General features: G+C 41.4%; 3 protein-coding genes across 4 annotated transcripts; all 3 read right to left on the reverse strand.

The window, feature by feature from the left end:
* Positions 1–861: 861 nt before the first annotated feature.
* LOC115177213 (protein OSCP1-like) lies at positions 862–9,390 on the reverse strand. Of its 2 annotated transcripts, XM_029737799.1 has the most exons (11): positions 9,079–9,390; positions 8,884–8,913; positions 7,437–7,591; positions 6,579–6,746; positions 6,407–6,487; positions 5,765–5,868; positions 5,031–5,159; positions 4,710–4,779; positions 4,228–4,367; positions 1,896–1,959; positions 862–1,525 (listed from the first exon to the last, which is right to left on the reverse strand). In XM_029737799.1, the coding sequence occupies exons 1-11, from the start codon at positions 9,188–9,190 to the stop codon at positions 1,400–1,402; spliced, it is 1,179 nt and encodes a 392-aa protein (XP_029593659.1). In that variant the 5' UTR covers positions 9,191–9,390; the 3' UTR covers positions 862–1,399. The 2 variants fall into 2 exon arrangements, with proteins under 2 accessions (XP_029593659.1, XP_029593660.1); XM_029737800.1 differs by lacking the exon at positions 8,884–8,913.
* Positions 9,391–9,487: 97 nt separating this feature from the next.
* Positions 9,488–11,160, reverse strand: LOC115177215 (PLAC8-like protein 1). Its single transcript, XM_029737802.1, has 4 exons — positions 11,038–11,160; positions 10,342–10,482; positions 10,051–10,187; positions 9,488–9,801 (listed from the first exon to the last, which is right to left on the reverse strand). Exons 2-4 carry the CDS (start codon positions 10,451–10,453, stop codon positions 9,703–9,705), a joined length of 348 nt encoding a protein of 115 aa, XP_029593662.1. The 5' UTR covers positions 10,454–10,482; positions 11,038–11,160; the 3' UTR covers positions 9,488–9,702.
* Positions 11,161–11,557: 397 nt separating this feature from the next.
* mrps15 (mitochondrial ribosomal protein S15) lies at positions 11,558–15,986 on the reverse strand. The gene is made up of 8 exons (XM_029737801.1): positions 15,685–15,986; positions 14,358–14,423; positions 14,202–14,277; positions 13,918–13,966; positions 13,638–13,722; positions 13,472–13,530; positions 12,578–12,769; positions 11,558–12,084 (listed from the first exon to the last, which is right to left on the reverse strand). The coding sequence occupies exons 1-8, from the start codon at positions 15,857–15,859 to the stop codon at positions 11,974–11,976; spliced, it is 813 nt and encodes a 270-aa protein (XP_029593661.1). The 5' UTR covers positions 15,860–15,986; the 3' UTR covers positions 11,558–11,973.
* Positions 15,987–18,084: the final 2,098 nt, after the last annotated feature.

Genomic DNA, 18,084 nt, shown 5'->3' on the forward strand with positions numbered 1-18,084 from the left:
CAAGAAATATTGTTTAAAATGTGACATCCATGGAATGTCAACTTTAAATACATTGATTGAAGCGGGATCAGCAGAGCAGAAATCATTGATTGAAGTGGAACAAATGTCCCAACGACTCCATTTGACGTTTCAGTGTGACCAACTAGTACAGAACTGTTGTATCTGTAACTTTTAAAAACTCTTGAGATTACCACCATAATAGCACAAAATACAACCAACGGCCAGTTTATTAGGTACACCACCCTGTTCACAAAAACGGATCGCTCTTACAGACAGTGAGTCATTTGGCCTGCTATATAAAGCAGACAGACAGGCTTCAAGGCATTGAGTTACTGTTCGATTGAATGTTAGAATGGGCAAAATGAGTGACCTAAGTGACTTTGAGCGTGGTATGATCATCGGTGCCAAGTGCGCTGTATCCAGTATCTCAGAAACGGCCTCCCTCCTGGGCTTTTCATGCACGACAGTGTCTAGAGATTACCGAGAATGGTGCAACAAACTAAAAACACCAGTCCTGTAGGTGAAAAACAGCTCGTTGATGAGAGGGGGTCGAAGGAGAATGGCAAGAATTGTGCAAGGTAACATGCGGGCGGCAAACAGACAATTAACAGAGCAGTACAACAATGATGTGCCGAACGGCATCTCTGTGCACAACGCATATCTCGTCAATCCTTGTCACGGATGGGCTATTGCAGCAGACGATAACACCGGGTTCCACTCCTATCAGCTAAAAACAAAAAGAAGCGGCTCCAATGGGCACGCGATCACCAACACTGGACAATTGAGGAGTGGAAAAACATTATCTGGTCCGACGAATCCCGGATCCTATTGCGTCATGCTGATGGCAGTCAGGATTTGACATAAGCAGCATGAGTCCATGGCCCCATCCTGCCTGGTGTCAACCGTACAGGGTGGTGGCGGTGGTGTAATGGTGTTGGGAATATTTTCCTGGCACTGGTTAGGTCCCTTGATACCAGTTGATCAACGTTTGAATGCCACAGCGCAACTAAACATAGTTGCTGACCAGGTGCATCTCTTCATGGCTACTGGGGGGTCCAACCCAGCACAAGATGAGTGTACCTAATAAACTGGCCCCTGAGTGTATATTCAAGCTTATGAAGATTCCCCACTCTTTCTTTTGCAAAATGCACAGTCGATCCTTGCTGAACAAATTAATTGACCTGCTCACGTCACATCAGCGTCGAAAAGCTCGACAGACAAACAAAGATGAGGTTGGTGTTGTGTGTGCTTTTGTTAGACAGCTGCCATGTTTGCAGAGTGAGACAGACGGCACAGCAGAGCAGAGCAGACAAGACACTGTCCTACAGTAGAACACACCGTTGCTAACCAACTCAGCCTTGAGCCCAGCCCTCGGATTCTGGTCACCATGGTAACACTGTCACAGCCCATCCATCATGGCCAGAAGGTCATCCCCTTTACTGTTGGCACTCGATGAGCACGGCTCACTAGCCTCCTCCGTGAAGTCCCCCATGATCTTAGCCAGCTCCGCATTGGCTTGCTGGTTCTGAAAAAGAAGTCAAGCCACCAATGGCAGATCTGAAAAGTCTCGATTGGGGAGGGGCTTACGTTTGATTACGGTACATCTTGTTAGACTGGCCCATCCTGATCGTAGTGCATCTCAGATAACCTAGACTGTCAATTACAGAAGCTATTCTGTAAATGCTAAGAGATGACTGCACAGGTGGAGTAAGTCTCCTGTGACAGGTTTTCATGGGGGACCTGGTTACGGTTACACCACAGCATGTACAGTAGGACAGTCTCAATCTATGAAATGCGTCCATATCATCCCTTCAAGTTACATAAAAGCATGTTATATGGTTGAATATTTATCTAGCCTCTGTGACAGTAATAATATAGGTTAGAATTAACTTTACCTTAGTCGCTTGGATTTTTATGACGTCATATGAAAACTCGTCTGGTCTCGATATCAAGGCCTCCCTGAGAGGAAGACAAATCCACATTATTGTTAAAGGCCCAGTGCAGTGAAAAACTATATTATTCTGTGTTTTACACACTATGTGACCAAACATACGTGGACACCTGCTCATCTAACAACTCATTCCAAAATCATGGGCATTAATATAGAGTTTGTCCCCCGTTTGCTGCTATAACAGTCTTGTGGGAAGGCTTTCCACTAGATGTTGGAACATTGCAGCAGGGCACTGAAGTCGGGCACCGATGTTGGGCGATTAGTCCTGGCTCGCAGCCGGCGTTCCAATTCATCACAAAGGTGTTCGATGGGGTTGACATCAGGACTCTGTGCAGACCAGTGAAGTTCTTCCACACCAATCTCGACAAACAATTTCTGAATGAACCTCGCTTTGTGCAAGGGGGCATTGTCATGCTGAAACAGGAAAGGGCTTCCCTAAACTGTTGCCACAAAGTTGGAAGCACAGAAGCATCTAGAAAGTCATTGTATGCTGTAGCGTTAAGATTTCCCTTCACTGGTACTAAGGGGTCAAGCCCAAATGAAAAACAGCCCCAGACTATTATTCCTCCTCCACCAAACTTTACAGTTGGCACTATGCATTGGGGCAGCTAGCGTTTTACTCCTAGCCAAATCCAAATTCGTCCGTCAGACTGCCAGATTGTGAAGCGTGACTCATCACGGCAAGGAACGCGTTTCCACTACTCCAGAGTCCATTGGCGGCGATCTTAACACCACTCCAGCTGACGCTTGGCATTGTGCATGGTGATCTTAGGCTTGTGTGCAGCTGCTCGGCCAAGGAACCCCATTTCATGAAGCTCCCGAAGAATAGTTCTTGTGCTGACGTTGCTTCCAGAAGCAGTTTCGATCTCGGTAATGAGAGTTGTGACCGAAGACATATGATTTTTACGCGCTACACGCTTCTGAACTTGGCGGTCCCATTCTGTGAGGTTCTGTGGCTGATTACTTCGTGGCTGAATCGTTGTTGCTCCTAGACGTTTCCACTTCACAGTGTCAGCACTTGCAGTTGACCGGGGCAGCTCTAGCAGGGCAGAAATTAGACTAACTGACTTGTTGGAAATGTGGCATCCTATGACGGTGCCACATTAAAAGTCACTGAGCTCTTCAGTAAGGCCAGTCTACTGCCAATGTTTGTCTATGGAGATTGCATGGATGTGTGCTCAATTTTGTACACCTGTCAGCAACGGGGGTGGCCGAAATAGCCGAATCCACTAATTTTAAGGGCGTCCACATACATTAGTATATATTTCCACACAATGAGGTTGGAATAATACTGTGAAAATTACGATAATGCCCTTTTAGTGTAAGAGCCATTTTAAAAGACTGCCTGAAATATCAGCCTGTTTTGGTGGGATGGAGTTTTGGCTTGCCTGGTGACATCAAGCAGTAAATTAGTTAATAGACCACTAAGAAAGCCAATTCAAAACCTCTCTGTCAATAATAGCCAGTTTTCCGTTTCCCCTCCCCACTCAGACCACTCCCAGACAGTCCTAGCAAAATTCTTGGTTGAGAATTTGCTCTGCTTAGAAGCTACTTTTGTTTCTTTCTGACCATTTTTATTGGAAACAATCACATTAAGATACTTAATAGTAAGCCAGAAACTATTTGATAATGAGATGAAAACGGCTACACTGGACCTTTAACGCTGATACTGATTCTTAACACTGACAGTGATTTTTAACACTAGTTTAACTTAACATAATTCAAAAATCAGGTTCAGTTCGTTTCATCATGTTGTGAGGAGTACCAATTTTGTGATATCCAATTGGTAGGTACAGTCTTGTCCCATCACTGCAACTCCTTTATGGACTCGGGAGAGGCGAAGGTTGAGAGCCATGCGTCCTCCGAAAACACGACCCGCCAAGCCGCAATGCTTCTTGACACACTACTCGCTTAACCTGGAAGCCAGCCGCACCAATGTGTCGGAGGAAACACTGTACACCTAGCGACCGTGTCATCGTGCGTGTACAAGGCCCACCACAGGAGTCGCTAGAGCGCGATGGGACAAGAACAACCCGGACTGTCAAAGCCTCTCTTAACCCGGACGACGCTGGGACAATGGGTCTCCCGGTCGTAGCCAGCTGCGACATAACCCGGTATCGAACCCGGATTTGTAGTGATGCCGCTAGCACTGCGATGCAGTGCCTGAGACCACTGCGTCACTTGGGAGGCCCGGTACTGTTGTAATTCCATATTTAATTTATCTACAATGACACAAAGATACGACAAAACAATGCTCATAACATAAGAGGACTTACTCTTCTTCCTCATCTGTGGCAAAGAGGTTGACTCGGAAGCCACTGTCTGCATTTCCTGGTTTCTGGACTTCCATACCCCCCATTAACCTGGCCAACATGTTCAGCTCCTCTTTTGCCAGGGGGTTTGGAGCTGTGTTGACCTGTATACACAGTGAAGGTGTGCATAATCATTAACACAACGCATGAATTGCATGATTTAGCTGTTTAGGGCATTTTCCATTAAATTTAAGGCTGGTTCCCATTACATTTAAGGCTTAATTACAGATGAAGCTTAGTCTGACTTGGACAGATTGTCCTTACTATAGCCTAATCAATGATGAAATAAGACAGATATCAATACTATTTCCACCCTCTGTCAAAAATATTATATTGTAGGACATACTGTAAAATGACATTTATGAGCAAAAATGCAAGGCCTTGCAGGATACATGCCTGTAAGAAAAAAAAATACAGCGTAGTGGTTAAGCATAATTTAAACTCACCGACTTTTTCTGTGCAGAGTTTTTGGACGTCCCTGACATGTGTGTTTCTACCGGACGGCTTACACTGTACCTGTGGGTAAACAGAAGCCAAGCACTTGACAAGCTGAAATACAATGTAACATCACGGGGGGGGGGCAAATAAACCTGTCACTGTGTAAATTACTTAACAATTTGCAGTGACTTTTAGCTACCATATTGATTTAGGCCTACAGTATATGACCATTGACCACAGTAGAGGAAATAGTAGAGAATTTAGTAGTTTCAGTGGGGGTAAGTCCAGGAAGGCCAATGGTTGTCAATACAGTGTGGAGCAGCACATACATGTTGGTGCCCAGCTTGATGACCCTCTCTCCAAACATCTCAAAGGAACCCTCGCGGAGAACACCGGTGTAGTTCCCACCGTTGCGAAACTGCAGTCTCTTCACCTCTTCGCCATTGCAGCTGAACATTCTGATGGTAACAAAAAATACACACACACAAAATATTCAGCAAAAACACTTTTAACATCATATCAGGCAACCAATCATTTCCTAAAGATAATTTGCAACTTCTCCTGTTTCCCAGAAGACACTTCTAACAATGCAAAGACGTTTAGCTAAACGGTTGCAATGTACTTGTAACAGAGTGGTCACTAGTCTGATATCATCTGTCTACACTTTCACATTGAACAATCTCAAGTTCGCCACGTGAGCTTAAGTTCCTAAGACACAATAAATTAGTTTTAAGCACGGCTGCACTCAATCCCTTGGCAAATACAGCTGTGCTAAAAGTAAGCTTTTCTAAATTTAGACAGCTGCTCGTTCAACAACCTCAGTAATGCAATTAGCTGCAGATATGTTGGTCTAAATTAAGCCGACAGCATCAGTGAAAGGAAAGCAAATAGATGTCATCAAAGAGCACAAAACAGCAAAAAAATATATATAAAAAAAGAATGGCTACAGCCATATTCAATGCATGTAATAAAATTTAGATTTTGCTCTATTGCAACAAACTTGGCTTGGTTGGATTCGTGAGATTCCATGTTATTTGGGCATGGACAATTATAGCGGTGGTACCTGATAAGTCCTGGGATGTGTGTTCCGTGGGGCACAGGACCCGAGATCGGGAGGACAAAACGTCCGTTGGAATTCTGCACTTTGTCTTTGAGGAAGATGGACACCTGCAAATACAGATGAGCAAAACGTTGTGATAATTGTGTAACCCTTTGTATAATCTCTCGTGGACAGACGACTAAAACATAAATGATACTGTAGATCTGTCCTGATACAACGGGATGCGTGAGATAACGAGCAGCATTAGTTCCGGTGCTTTGGACAAATCAAGATTTTACCGGTGTTAGCATCTGACCAATTACGCAAGACTTTAGTTCTGGGTTAACCGAGATTACACTGTGTATAATTCATTATGATGGGGTTATAATGCATTGTAAAGGGATAGTTCACCCAAATTACAAAATTAAATACTGGCTTCCTTACTTTGTAAGCAGTCTACAGACAAGTTATGACAGCAATTCATGCTTTGGTTTAGCTTCCCTGGCACGGTTTTCAAATGCTAATGTTTTAGCATTTGACAAAGTCATGGTACTGTTAACATTTTTAATCACTGAAACCCATCAAAAGATGCCACACTCCCCCTTCCCAACACACTCATCATCTGTTGAAAAAGTTAGACAAACTTCTGCGAGTTCATGAACTCACCCTTATGTGCATGTCTTGAAAAAAGATGAGGAGCGTTTGCCGGATGAGCTGAAATTCACCACTAGACAAGGGTGTGTACATCTATAAATAAAAGCACAAAACATGCAATGAATAAGAGATCATACTGAACACTTAGCTGAGGTTTGGGCAATTGAAGGTAAGTTTATTGTACCTCTATGAGCTGTTTGTATGTCTCGTCAACCTGGCTGAGAACGCTTGGGGTGTCCTTCACAAAATCCTTGATGGCATCCATATGGTTGAAGGACACAAGGAGGATATCTTTGGCCCGCGGGCAGAGGAGCACCTGGTACTTGAAGGCCATGGTCATCAAGTCATACAGCTGTGGGCATTAACAACAGTCATATGGATGATGATGGGTTATTGTTACGCTCAAAAAGAGCTGCTGCCAGTTCATAACGTACACCAGATGGAGCCGTCAGCATATTTAAACGAACTAGGATCATGCTCTGCAGGTGGATTTATACAACATTTAGACTTATAATCAGGATTAATACTTCAAAATGCTGAAGATATTCTGTTTGATAGCCTATATAAAACCACTTTTTAAACACAACAGATAGAACTCTTCAATAAATGATGAAAGCTTTGAAAATATAGGTCTACATGGGGTTTTAAGTGACTTGGGCAATTTCCCCAAGTACCTAGAATTAAGAGTATTAAGGGGTCACTGTGTAAAGAGGATGTGATTCTGAGAATGTGATGATAAAAGTGGTAATGTTGTCATGACAGCTTCTCAGCTGACTCCAAAATGAGGTGAATGATAGTTAGATAGAAGTTGTTAGATAAATCCCTTTCTCAGAAAGGGGATAACAACTCGATGGCCTTTCACTTCCAATAAAGGGTATTTTAATCAGGGATGAAACGGAAGAAAACAGACTGAAACACAGAGGGATTACACATCCTTGTCCAATAAGGAACACCTATTTTTGTTTTCTGTTGCAAAACCTTTTGAAATGTTTTGGTACAGCGTGTCCTGAACATGAACCAGGTGACAAGATTCCATCCATACCTTGTCCATGCTGGCCTGGTTGAGTCTCATGATGGAGGCATGGGCCAGTCGGTCAAACACAGTCCTGAGGGCCTTCTTGGAGTACAGCTCCTGTGGCTTGAACAGCTCCTCCAAAAACTTTTTATTGAACATGGTGGTGATGATGTCATTCATAACTGGCAGAGTGAGGGCACAGGACACAAGGTTGAGGTCAGCTCACAAGTAGGGGACTGGAATAATGATGGTCTGTAAAGTTAAACTCATCAAGATGACATCATCAACATAAACATTGGGAGGTCTTTCCAACTTAAAAGATATGTGATTTGTTTGTTTCACAAACAACTACATCTGCTAAAACTGTCATTATTGGCTCTTTCTAATGTAGGCATGCAAATTGGAAAGAGCCCATGATATAACGCAGACTTGATAGAACTGGGCCCATATTCAACAAGTGTCTCAGTAAGAGTACTGATCTAGGATCAGGTCCCCTTGTCCACTAATTATAATATAAAAGGCAAAACTGATCCTAGATCAGCACTCCTACTCAGAAGTATTATGAATTCGAGCCCTGGATTTAACTGTTGATGTTTGTAGATGTGAAGTCGCCCCCTTGTTTATGATTATTACAACTGGGGTGTATTCATTACGGAAACCGTTAAAGATCCAAACAGAAACAAACTGAGCAATCAGAACGAAATGGGGAGGGACCTACCTGAATTTGTCCAATAGAAACTGGTTGGGTGTAATTTGTGTAACGTTCCAACAGGAATCTGTTCCAAAAACTTCGTAAAGTACAAGGATGCCAACAAAATAGCATGATCAGTTCAACTAGCTAACTAGTTGCCGAAAAACGTAATTTAATAGCCCACTTCCTACCCGGTATCCTATTCTGCCGCTATACAACTTTGTATGCATTGTTTGTTGGCAACCGTGTTATTTACGAAGTTTTTGTAACAGATTCCTGTTGGAACGTTACACAAATTATACCCACTCATAGAAACTCTCGTTTGCGTTTTCAGTTAGGAGTAAACGGTTTCTGTTGCATAATGTTTTGCAACAGACGAAATGTTTTGCAACAGAATCGGCGTAATGATTACACCCCTGGCAAAGTCTACCTTTAAAAATCAAGAAGTTCCGTTCTCAAAGGAGTCTACCTTTAAGCAAGCAGATATGCATTCTATAGGCAAGGCTTAACGTCCACCTATTCCCAATTGCCCTAAGAAAGCAACAGCCTTTTAAACCATCAGCAGCACTATCAGCTTGCAAAGTTATTTGAAACCGGATGTCTCTTCTTAATGAAGCCCATGACTGAAATCTCTACAATCTTGGAGGCAGAGTGAATGAATATCTCTGGGCAAAGATTTCATCCAGAGTATTGCATTTGTAGAACACTCTGTTGGTTTCCTTGAAGGCCTCAAAGCAGAGCACGTAGGCCTAGTGATGCATTGCATGAAAAATATCAAAATACCTCTCCTTCTGTCATCCTCTATCCAATCAGCTACAAGTACAATGAAGAATTTGCAGGTTAAAACACAGGCAAATGAAGGTTCTCCAATTTATGGCAACCAGTTTGTGGACATGACAAGGTCAGTGATTCACCTGTAGCTAGTGGAATTCTAGCCTAATACAACCAGACAGTTATGCTAGCTAACTATAATGTTACCTTTCTTGGCTTTGTCAGCGGGAATATTCTGAGCTCTTAGGCGTTGATCCAAGATGTACAGCATTTCTCCACCGAGATTAATAAAAAGCAGGGGTAGCGTCCTCGAGGACATATTTGTCGTATTGTGCTGGATAACTAACGTTAGCTAGCGAAACGTCCCTTCTGCCTTGTTTAAGCGTATGTAAGCTTCCACTTGGTTGCCAGGTCACAAAGAAAAAGGACCAATCAGGTAGCACGTAAGCTAACGTGCAAATATGTTTTATGTTTTGTGCAAATCAAAAATTGAGACGTTTTGTGAAGGCTCAACCGTTTATGTTCATTTATACCTGTGTTATGAACGTCCCTGAGACACTGGGACAGCAGCCTGTAAAAAGCCTGTAAATCATCCTGAAAAAGGACCCAAATGCCATTGAAAAGAAGAAAAAACATAACTTTATTGTATATCTTATGTTCATTCATGGTGCTATGAATTCTTTAAGCAGTACTGTTTGAGGGTAGGGGTCAAATTTAAACAATACAAAAGTAAAAATGTACATAGTATAACAATGACAATTTGTATCAACAATATGTGACATGAGGTTAATTTATCCTCCAGTTGAAAATGTCTTCAAATGACTGTACAAGTCAAACGTCCCCGTTTCTGATGCGAATTTCACGGGCCATCCTGCACGTCTCAAATAATCCACAGCAACAGGTCATCAATGCATCATTGCATATTGTCCCCTGTAAGAAAATATGATATTCAAATATGATGAGAATGAATCCACCAAATATTTGACAGATCACGAGGCTAATTTATTTGTCAGTATGTGAACTGATGAAACCGTCCCCTTCTGTCTTTCATAATAAAAGGGTGAGACTGGCTGGGACAGGAATGAGTTTCAATTCTCCTTAGTGTGCTTTAAAATGACATACTCAATGCATGAATGCATCACTATCCCTAATTTCTTTAGGCTCCTATAGGTAACATACCTGAATCCCATAGGTCAATCTCATGTGGGTCCTCATGGCTGTCATGCCTCCTGGAACACAGGCCAGGCACGCGTTCTCACCGTACTTGTTAGCTGTGAAGCAACTTAATGCTAGTGGGCAGATGAAGCCCAAGGCACCTGTATGACAACATTTTACCTTATTGTAAAATCCCGAAAATAGGAAACACTTTTTACTTGAAACACTTGACAACCATTAAACCCTATGGTATGGTACGAGGTAGGACTACTTAGTGATGATACTTAAGGTCTTATTATTTGTCTCAATACTCACAGACTAGGATGTCACTGCAGCAGGAGCACAGCCCAGTGCTCCACTCGCCCGTCTGCACATTTGTCCCATAAGAGCCTGCTCCTGGCTGGTGGGTGATAACTGGGTTTGACATGTCAATCAAATGGGGTCAGCTTCAGTCACCTAAAAACGAACCACATCCAACAGTTAGCACAGTGATTGAAGTTTGATAATTTCCCCATTACAGTAATAAAACAAAACTAGCAGCATGTTATTCCTTCGGGATAATTGCACATAGGAAAGTTCAAATAAAAGTTCCATACACTGGTACTCAAGTAATTTATTTGGTACTCAAGTTTATACACAGGTCCATTCATACCCTGAACCACCATCTTACATCATATACTACAACCCTCTCATGTATTGCAATAGGTTTTAATATAATTCCATATGTAAAATGGGATATTGTTGTATTGCCATTTCATTAAACAAAGACTAATAATAACTGTTGGATAACTGTCATGTATCATCAAAAGGACAAGACATGGTGTTCAATCTCTGAGAAACCACTTCAAATACTTTGTATACTCTAGTATAGAAATATGCCAAATGTCATACATGTACATCCCTTTCAACTGTTCCTCAGAAACATTTTAGGTAGTTGTTTATTGATAAGTAGTTACTCTATTGTAGCTTTTTCTACATATGTGAGAACAGAGGAAAAAGCATGTCACTTACCTATCTTGTCTGCAGCTCTGAGCCTCTCCTGATCTGAGTCGATACACTTTAACAGGAAGTTACTAAAGCTGTGAACAAGCGCTGGTTACACACTCCTATGTTTCTCAAGACAACTCTCAACCGCAGTGAAAACACCAAATTCACAGTAAGACAGTTAAGCTGTTTAATGACAACATTCCGCAGTATTATAGGTTTCAAGGTCAATTCACAGGTGACAGATCATGAGTATAACCTTGGTTTAACATAGGTCGGTCGATAAACACCAGATATCTGATGTTCTTTCAGTTCTCGTAAACACGATTGCAAGCTATGTTCAGGAAAGTCATCATATGATTAATCTTACACTTCAGTTTCAACCACAGTTCAACCATAGGATGTAATGTTCTTTTTTCTCATATCTTTCATTAGCATTTTAATCAGCATCAAGTAGAAGTGTTTTATCTCTTTCAATTGGGGTAGTTACATATCACCATACACAAGTGACTATATGTGATAAAAGTGAAAAAAGAGAGCAAACAAATAGATTATACAATACATTTTATTAAATGATTAATTGTGGGTTTATTTGACACTCTCAGGTCACATAAGACGGAGCTCAAAGACATTGCCCACACCAAAACCACATATCTGCATCACTGCATTTATTTGGCCAAATGTGGTTTGATGATGCATCTACTTGCAGAAGGGACAAGAAGAATGAAGACTTGGTGTACTACAAACAATAAGTTATTTATGTTTCTTATTACAGTATAACAATACATGGGAAAATTCATTTTACATGGCCTGGTGGCATGGGTTGGTGGAGATTTCTCCTTAGGACAAATGGAATGGTCGAAAAGGAGCAAACTCCGCTCACTGGGCCATGCAAAACGAATTTGTCCATTGAGAGCAAGACTGAATGCATAGAGTAAGACAGACATTGGATACTGTAGCAGTTTATTGGGTTCCTGTAGCTGCTGTCCTGGCTGGTTCTGCCAGCGTGGGGGGAGGGGTCTGCTTAATTTTCTTCCTTTGCTCCAGTTTCTGTTTCTGCACCTCTTTGAAGACCTAAGAAAGGACACAGTCATATAAACCTACAGCAAAAAGCCCAACAATGACAACAACAACCAAATTATAAATGTCTTCATTTGGGGCGGCAAATTGCCTAGTGGTTAGAGCATTGGACTAGTAACCAAAAGGTTGCAAGATCGAATCCCCGAGCTGACAAGGTAAAAATCTGTAATTCTGCCTCTGAACAAGGCAGCTAACCCACTGTTCCTAGGCCATCATTGAAAATAAGAATTTGTTCTTAACTGAGTTGCCTAGTTAAATAAAGGTAAAATAAAAAAATCTTTGCTTTGACTTTTAGATTAAGTCATGCATTAGACTAATGGTAAAAGCCATGGTTCAACAGCCTGCATACAGCAGAAATATTAACAAGAAAATTGCTAGTCTGGTCCCAGATCTGTTTGTGCTGTCTTGCCAACCATACAGTACAAACCACTCTGGGACCAAGCTAGAAAATTGCACTAAGTAAAGTGGATTTAGTTTTGTTGTGTACCTTTATGCACAGGGCCTTCTTGGCCAGCCAGCGTCGGGTGGCATGTCTGTAGTACTCCGGGGGGAAAGTGTAGGTGATGCCCAGCTGCTGGCAGACATGTTCAAAGGCGTCGTAGCGCGTTACCCTGAGGTGCTTGAGCAGCTTCTTCCTGCGGTCAATGGCCATGAGCATCCATCGCTTGTTCGCTTTGTCCTGATACAAAGATGGGGGGTCAAAACACAGAGTAAGAGGTCAAATGGAGAAAAAAATAATCTTAAAGAGATAACAATATTTAAGGCTTGATTCAATCCATAGCGCTGAAGAGCAGCACTGTAGGGCGATTGAAATGTAAAGGTAATATCTCATTGATCTGACCAATGCAGCATTCACCGTGAATGAAGTCACCTCAAGAATATTGCCTTTAAATTTATATTGTGCTGTAACGCAGCTCTTCATGGCTACAGGTTGAATCGAACCCCTAGTCTGGGAACATGTCTTTTACATAATAGAGAAGTTTTTTTTCTAATTAAAAATAGCATAGTGATTTTGAGACCGTCAAAACCAAACTGTCTAAAAGTGAGATACAGTATAGTGAGACTGCCAAACCTTGGCTTTAACATTTTAGCTGTGCTAAAGGATAGTTATATTTTGCAATACGTCTGCAAAAATGTTGGATACAATGTTACGTGTATACATTGTGACAGTGTAAATTCCCAGCATGCAGCAGCACCACTACTACTCTGTCAAATGTCATGGTGGGTGTATGCACTACACAGGAAATCCTGTTGACAAACCTCACACCAGACAGGGAGGGGATAGGAAATTAAACATGTGGAAATAATATGCATTCACGTCACTGTTACTATAGGGACTAAAAATTACACAGTCTTGCATTTACCCTTCGCCCATACACACCTTTGTATGTTTGTGCAGGTGCTCCTGGTAGTTTCGGATTTTGGAGGTCAAAATGGCCACTAAAAGGTCAAGAAAGGGGTTAAGAAATGAACAAACAATTGCTGAAATAAGGTGTTTCCTCAGAGGAAAATCACGTTTGTTCACTAGGTCCAAAACGGGAACCTACCCTTGACTTCTGTAGAGCTGCGGTCAGCTTCATCCCTCTGGACTTTTGCAATCAGCTGCTCCGTTTTCAATTTCAACTTCTCGCTCTAGTGACACACAACATGGTGTTTTGATTATGCAATATCCAGCATAGGTATAGAAAAACGGTCGTATCATAATATAAACTATAGCAACTAACAGAGGTATACACAAACTGTAGTTACTCTATTGTAGTTATTCTTATGAGCGCAAAGAGAAAGACTAGATGAATAGAATGTAGTAACAAGGTGAAAAGAACATACATGGCTTGCTAGTTCCAGTGTCAGAAGTCTTTTGACCAGGTCATCAGCTCTGTAAACACATAATAACAGATCAGCATTAGGAAGAGATGTACTGTATAGTAGAGGTATAGTACAAAGGCAGAGTAGGCCTATATATTGTACAAATAAAGACAAAATAACTATTTAAAACAACATCATCTCAATGCTGTAGTTGTTTGGACATGGGAGAGTTGAACATACATGAGCCATGTCTGCATGACATGAAATACATTTCATTTAAGTTTGGACAAATTAAATGTACATACGTTTGAGCGAGTGGAACAGCGGCATATTCCATTTTCAGCATTGTCGGAGGAAGATCACTCAACTGACTATTCATCACTGATGGAAAAAAACTTAGACAGTAAATATCAAACATCCAAGTGGTCTTAGATCAAATAGTTGACCTTGGTCCTCCATACCTGGCTTCTTCTTTCTTATGACACGGGCGTAGTTTCTCACAGACTGAATGGTGAAACTCCCAATACCTGGTAAGAATTAAACAAATTATCAAACAATACATAATTACTCTTAGTCCATTGCTTTATGAACCATAGGATGGTGCCAGATTTATGCCTGCAACTACACTGAGTGCACAAACCATTTTGTGCACTCCACCACCCCAAGAACATCCAGACAACTTGGCACAACTGTGGGAAGCATTGGACTCAACAATGGCCAGCATTCCTGTGGAACGCTTTTCGACACGGTCTATGCACTGACGAATTGAGGCTATTCTGAGGGACAAGGGGTGGGGGGGTGCAACTCAATATTAGGAAGGTGTTCTTAATGTTTTGTACACTCAGTGTATGTGCCTGCATGTTCAGCAGCAACATGGTTTGCAGTAAGAGTTGGGATATCTTACTGTAGTAGTACTTGTTTTGATGTAAGCCTACATTTTGTGAACTTTAGTGCTGAGATAATAGAAACGAGTTGAGTGTCATGTTCTGCATACATGATCAAGAGTGGTGGAGTGAGAAAAGCAGCTGCAGACACATTGCAGGGGGCCTGTGGGGAAAATAACTCTGGTTCCCACATCCTTTTCATAAAAAAACACTTCTGGCAGACTGACTGATTAAATTATGAGAAATGTATTAGTCATATGTCTGGGTTAAAACGGCATTACCTTCGCACCAGTCTGGTTAAAAATGATTCCTTTCATTTCAGCTGTTTAGATAGGTAGCTACTAGCTAGTTATCGCTACATTAGTATACTATAAGGATCTATTTTTATACTGAAACCTTATAGCTAGCCTAGTTAGTACACACAGGATGATAAGGACAATGGAGTAGTGAATTGATGTCCCTATACAAATAGAAAGCCTGTGTCACTGTGTACACACAGAGAATAACTCGTGTACCTGTCTATCATGTTTGCTGTTGTTGTGATTAGCTATCTGTGCATTAGATATCCTAGCTAATTGCTGCAGTGCCCTCTCCTGGCCTACCCAAGGGAGAATTGTACTCACTACATGACTAATGGAAAAACATATTTTTACGAGGTGTTATGATGACGACAATAAGTGGGGTTTCACACAAAATCTACCTATTCCGTATTTTTCAGTGATGGTTCATTGATTCTTGCTCGGCGTGTGCAGCTAGCTAGTTGACATGGATGCGAGCAAGTGCAGAAAATCGACAAGACGTTTCATTGTTGCATAGACTTATACAGCCTCCTTAGCTAACTAACATATCGCAAGCACACATGTCTACTCTGTGAAATTAGGAGTATAAATATATATTTATTTACCTGTCAATGCAGTCTCATTGTTGCTGTGTGAAGGCCCTGTGATGACAGAGGTGAATGCCCCATGTTTCAATTGGAGAGACGCACAGGTTCCTTTCAGCCTGGATAAAACACCACATTCTCGCAGAACGACAGATGTCGATTTAAGAGCACTTCTTAAAGCCATGCTTGATAACATGGCTGATTCAGAGATGATTTGATATATGTCAGGTATTAATGGTCAAAATGTAACGAGTAAATAGCATTCGTCCCCTACATGAGGATCGCCATTTTGATTAGACATAACTAATCAGAGGGAGAAGTCGATTCAGGAAATGAGAAGGATGCTTGAATAATCGTACCGGTATGTTCAAAAAAGACTCTAGCGTTATTATCCTTGGTATTTACAGTATTTATTTTATTAACGTGAACGAGTTACATTTTTACAAAATCCTTTTTTTATGAAAGAGTGAAAAATAGTGAACTTTATAGGGCCAATACCAATACATTAAAGGTATTGCACACTCATCCTATTTCCCAAGTAACAATAGCCTTTGAATGACCAAAACTTCAACCATAATATTTTCATGCTATTAAAATGCTCAGAATTTAAGAAATTGTACCTTTTCTCTCATCTCAAACTATCAAGAAGCCGGAAAAAAATAGGTTGAGTGGGCAGGGAGCAGAGCCGGGTTGCCATGTCTGCAGTTTTCAGGCAATTTACGGGCTACTTTGAAAACTATGCTGCTGGTGAAAATGTATTGGTCGCGGGTTGTAGGTTTTTGGGCTAATACTAAATTGCACCGTGGCCACCATGGTATCGCTTTACGTTTGTGTTTTATTAATTTCACACTGCTACTGCTGACTAGCATTTAGTTTGCAACAGCACAGGTTTGTATGACCCCAGAGTGTAATGTGGATGTTAGCAAACAACAGCTAAACTAACACAGTCACACCAAACTCTGAAATGACAGCTAACTAGCTCCCGTTTCATTTGTTTTAGCTGTTTTGCATTGACATTTATATCTATATTAATGATGCCGTTGTATGATTTCGCCTGGTCATAAAAATGGCTAGCTGACGTCCAACATGTTAACTCTATGGCAGGAGGGAGATAAAATTCGCATTTTGCAACAATGTTGCCGAGGTCGGAGTGGCAAACAACAAGGTTCATACAAACAGAACCCCCAAGGTTCTTTGCCTTCACTGGTATATTGCACCTTTTTACTAAAGGGTTATTTAATCTCGTCCAAATAAGCAAAAGGTTCAATTTGAACCCCAAATAAAAAACATTTCTAAGAGTGTAGGATTGGGGGGGGGGCGGTCAGGATACAACGAATGAGGCGAACAACAATTATGATTGAAAAGTATGTAGCTAGTGCTAGTTAATTGGTTAGATGTTCTCACATCACTTGTCATGTCTGCCCTGCTGTAGCGCTCTCTCAACACCAATGAATGTGCTCAAAACACACACCCCTTCGGCTCCCTCCCTCTCACTCAGCAACAGCCTGCCTGCTAGTTAGAAGCAATAGAAAATAATGTGTTGAAAAGCGTAAACTCTTAGGGTGCATTCGTAAATTCACTCTGGCTATCTACTCCGATTTCAGAGCACACTCATCTGAGTTTGCTGGAGTGAAGAATAACTGATTAATTTACAAACGCGCACCACACGTTGAATATGACCGTTATCAGTAAACTCCGTGAAAAAAACACCATTCATTTGTTGCCAGCAGCACAGTTAGTCACCAAATCAAATTTATTTGTCACATACACATGGTTAGCAGGTGTTAATGCAAGTGTAGCGAAATGCTTGTGCTTCTAGTTCCGACCATGCTGTAATATCTAACAAGTAATCTACCAATTCCACAACAACTACCTTGTACACACAAGTGTAAAGGAATGAATATGAATATGTACATACAAATATATAAATGAGTGATGGCCGAACGGCATAGGCAAGATGTAATAGATGGTATGGAGTACAGTATATACTGTCGGGTCGCGTCAATTCGAATCTGGTATTAGAACAAATTATTTAGCAAAGAGTATCTCATGTTTTCTTTGTACTTTAATTAATGCAAACACTTGAATGGTAAATATGATGTTTGTATATACGGTCTCACTGTAACACCACGCAGGGCAGACAGAGAAGAGAACGTCACATCCTTTGTTCTCCCTTATATACTCTGACAGAGAGTATATAAGCTCATCCTCCCTCCTGTCATCCTCCCTCCTGGTTTAAACTTACTCATCCTATCGCTGGCGTGCAGGCTGGTCCCAACCTCGTGACGCACTTCCTGTCTTCAGCAGTTGACTTATCCATAGTTTATATACTAAATATTGTAGCATAGCTTCTCCGTTATATTATATAGGTTATGCAAACAAATAGCCAGTTCAACCCTAACAATCCCCCTTTTCACACTC

Source organism: Salmo trutta, chromosome 37, assembly GCF_901001165.1.
Source record: "Salmo trutta chromosome 37, fSalTru1.1, whole genome shotgun sequence".
In the NCBI taxonomy this organism is placed as follows: Eukaryota; Metazoa; Chordata; class Actinopteri; order Salmoniformes; family Salmonidae; genus Salmo; species Salmo trutta.

Bases quoted from the DNA above. Each gene is read 5' to 3' on its own strand.
- LOC115177215 (XM_029737802.1), bottom strand. From the start codon at position 10,453: ATGTCAAACCCAGTTATCACCCACCAGCCAGGAGCAGGCTCTTATGGG. The intron at 10,188-10,341 runs GTGAGTATTGAG...GTTGTCATACAG, and splicing joins CTGCAGTGACATCCTAGTCT to GTGCCTTGGGCTTCATCTGC. The intron at 9,802-10,050 runs GTATGTTACCTA...ATTTTCTTACAG, and splicing joins GATTGACCTATGGGATTCAG to GGGACAATATGCAATGATGC.
- mrps15 (XM_029737801.1), bottom strand. From the start codon at position 15,859: ATGTTATCAAGCATGGCTTTAAGAAGTGCTCTTAAATCGACATCTGTC. The intron at 13,967-14,201 runs GTATGTACATTT...ATGTGTTTACAG, and splicing joins GCTGTTCCACTCGCTCAAAC to AGCTGATGACCTGGTCAAAA. The intron at 13,723-13,917 runs GTATGTTCTTTT...GTGTGTCACTAG, and splicing joins CACTGGAACTAGCAAGCCAT to AGCGAGAAGTTGAAATTGAA.
- LOC115177213 (XM_029737799.1), bottom strand. From the start codon at position 9,190: ATGTCCTCGAGGACGCTACCCCTGCTTTTTATTAATCTCGGTGGAGAA. The intron at 5,869-6,406 runs GTGAGTTCATGA...CTGTATTTGCAG, and splicing joins TTCAAGACATGCACATAAGG to GTGTCCATCTTCCTCAAAGA. The intron at 4,780-5,030 runs GTATGTGCTGCT...GTTTACCCACAG, and splicing joins ATCAAGCTGGGCACCAACAT to GTACAGTGTAAGCCGTCCGG.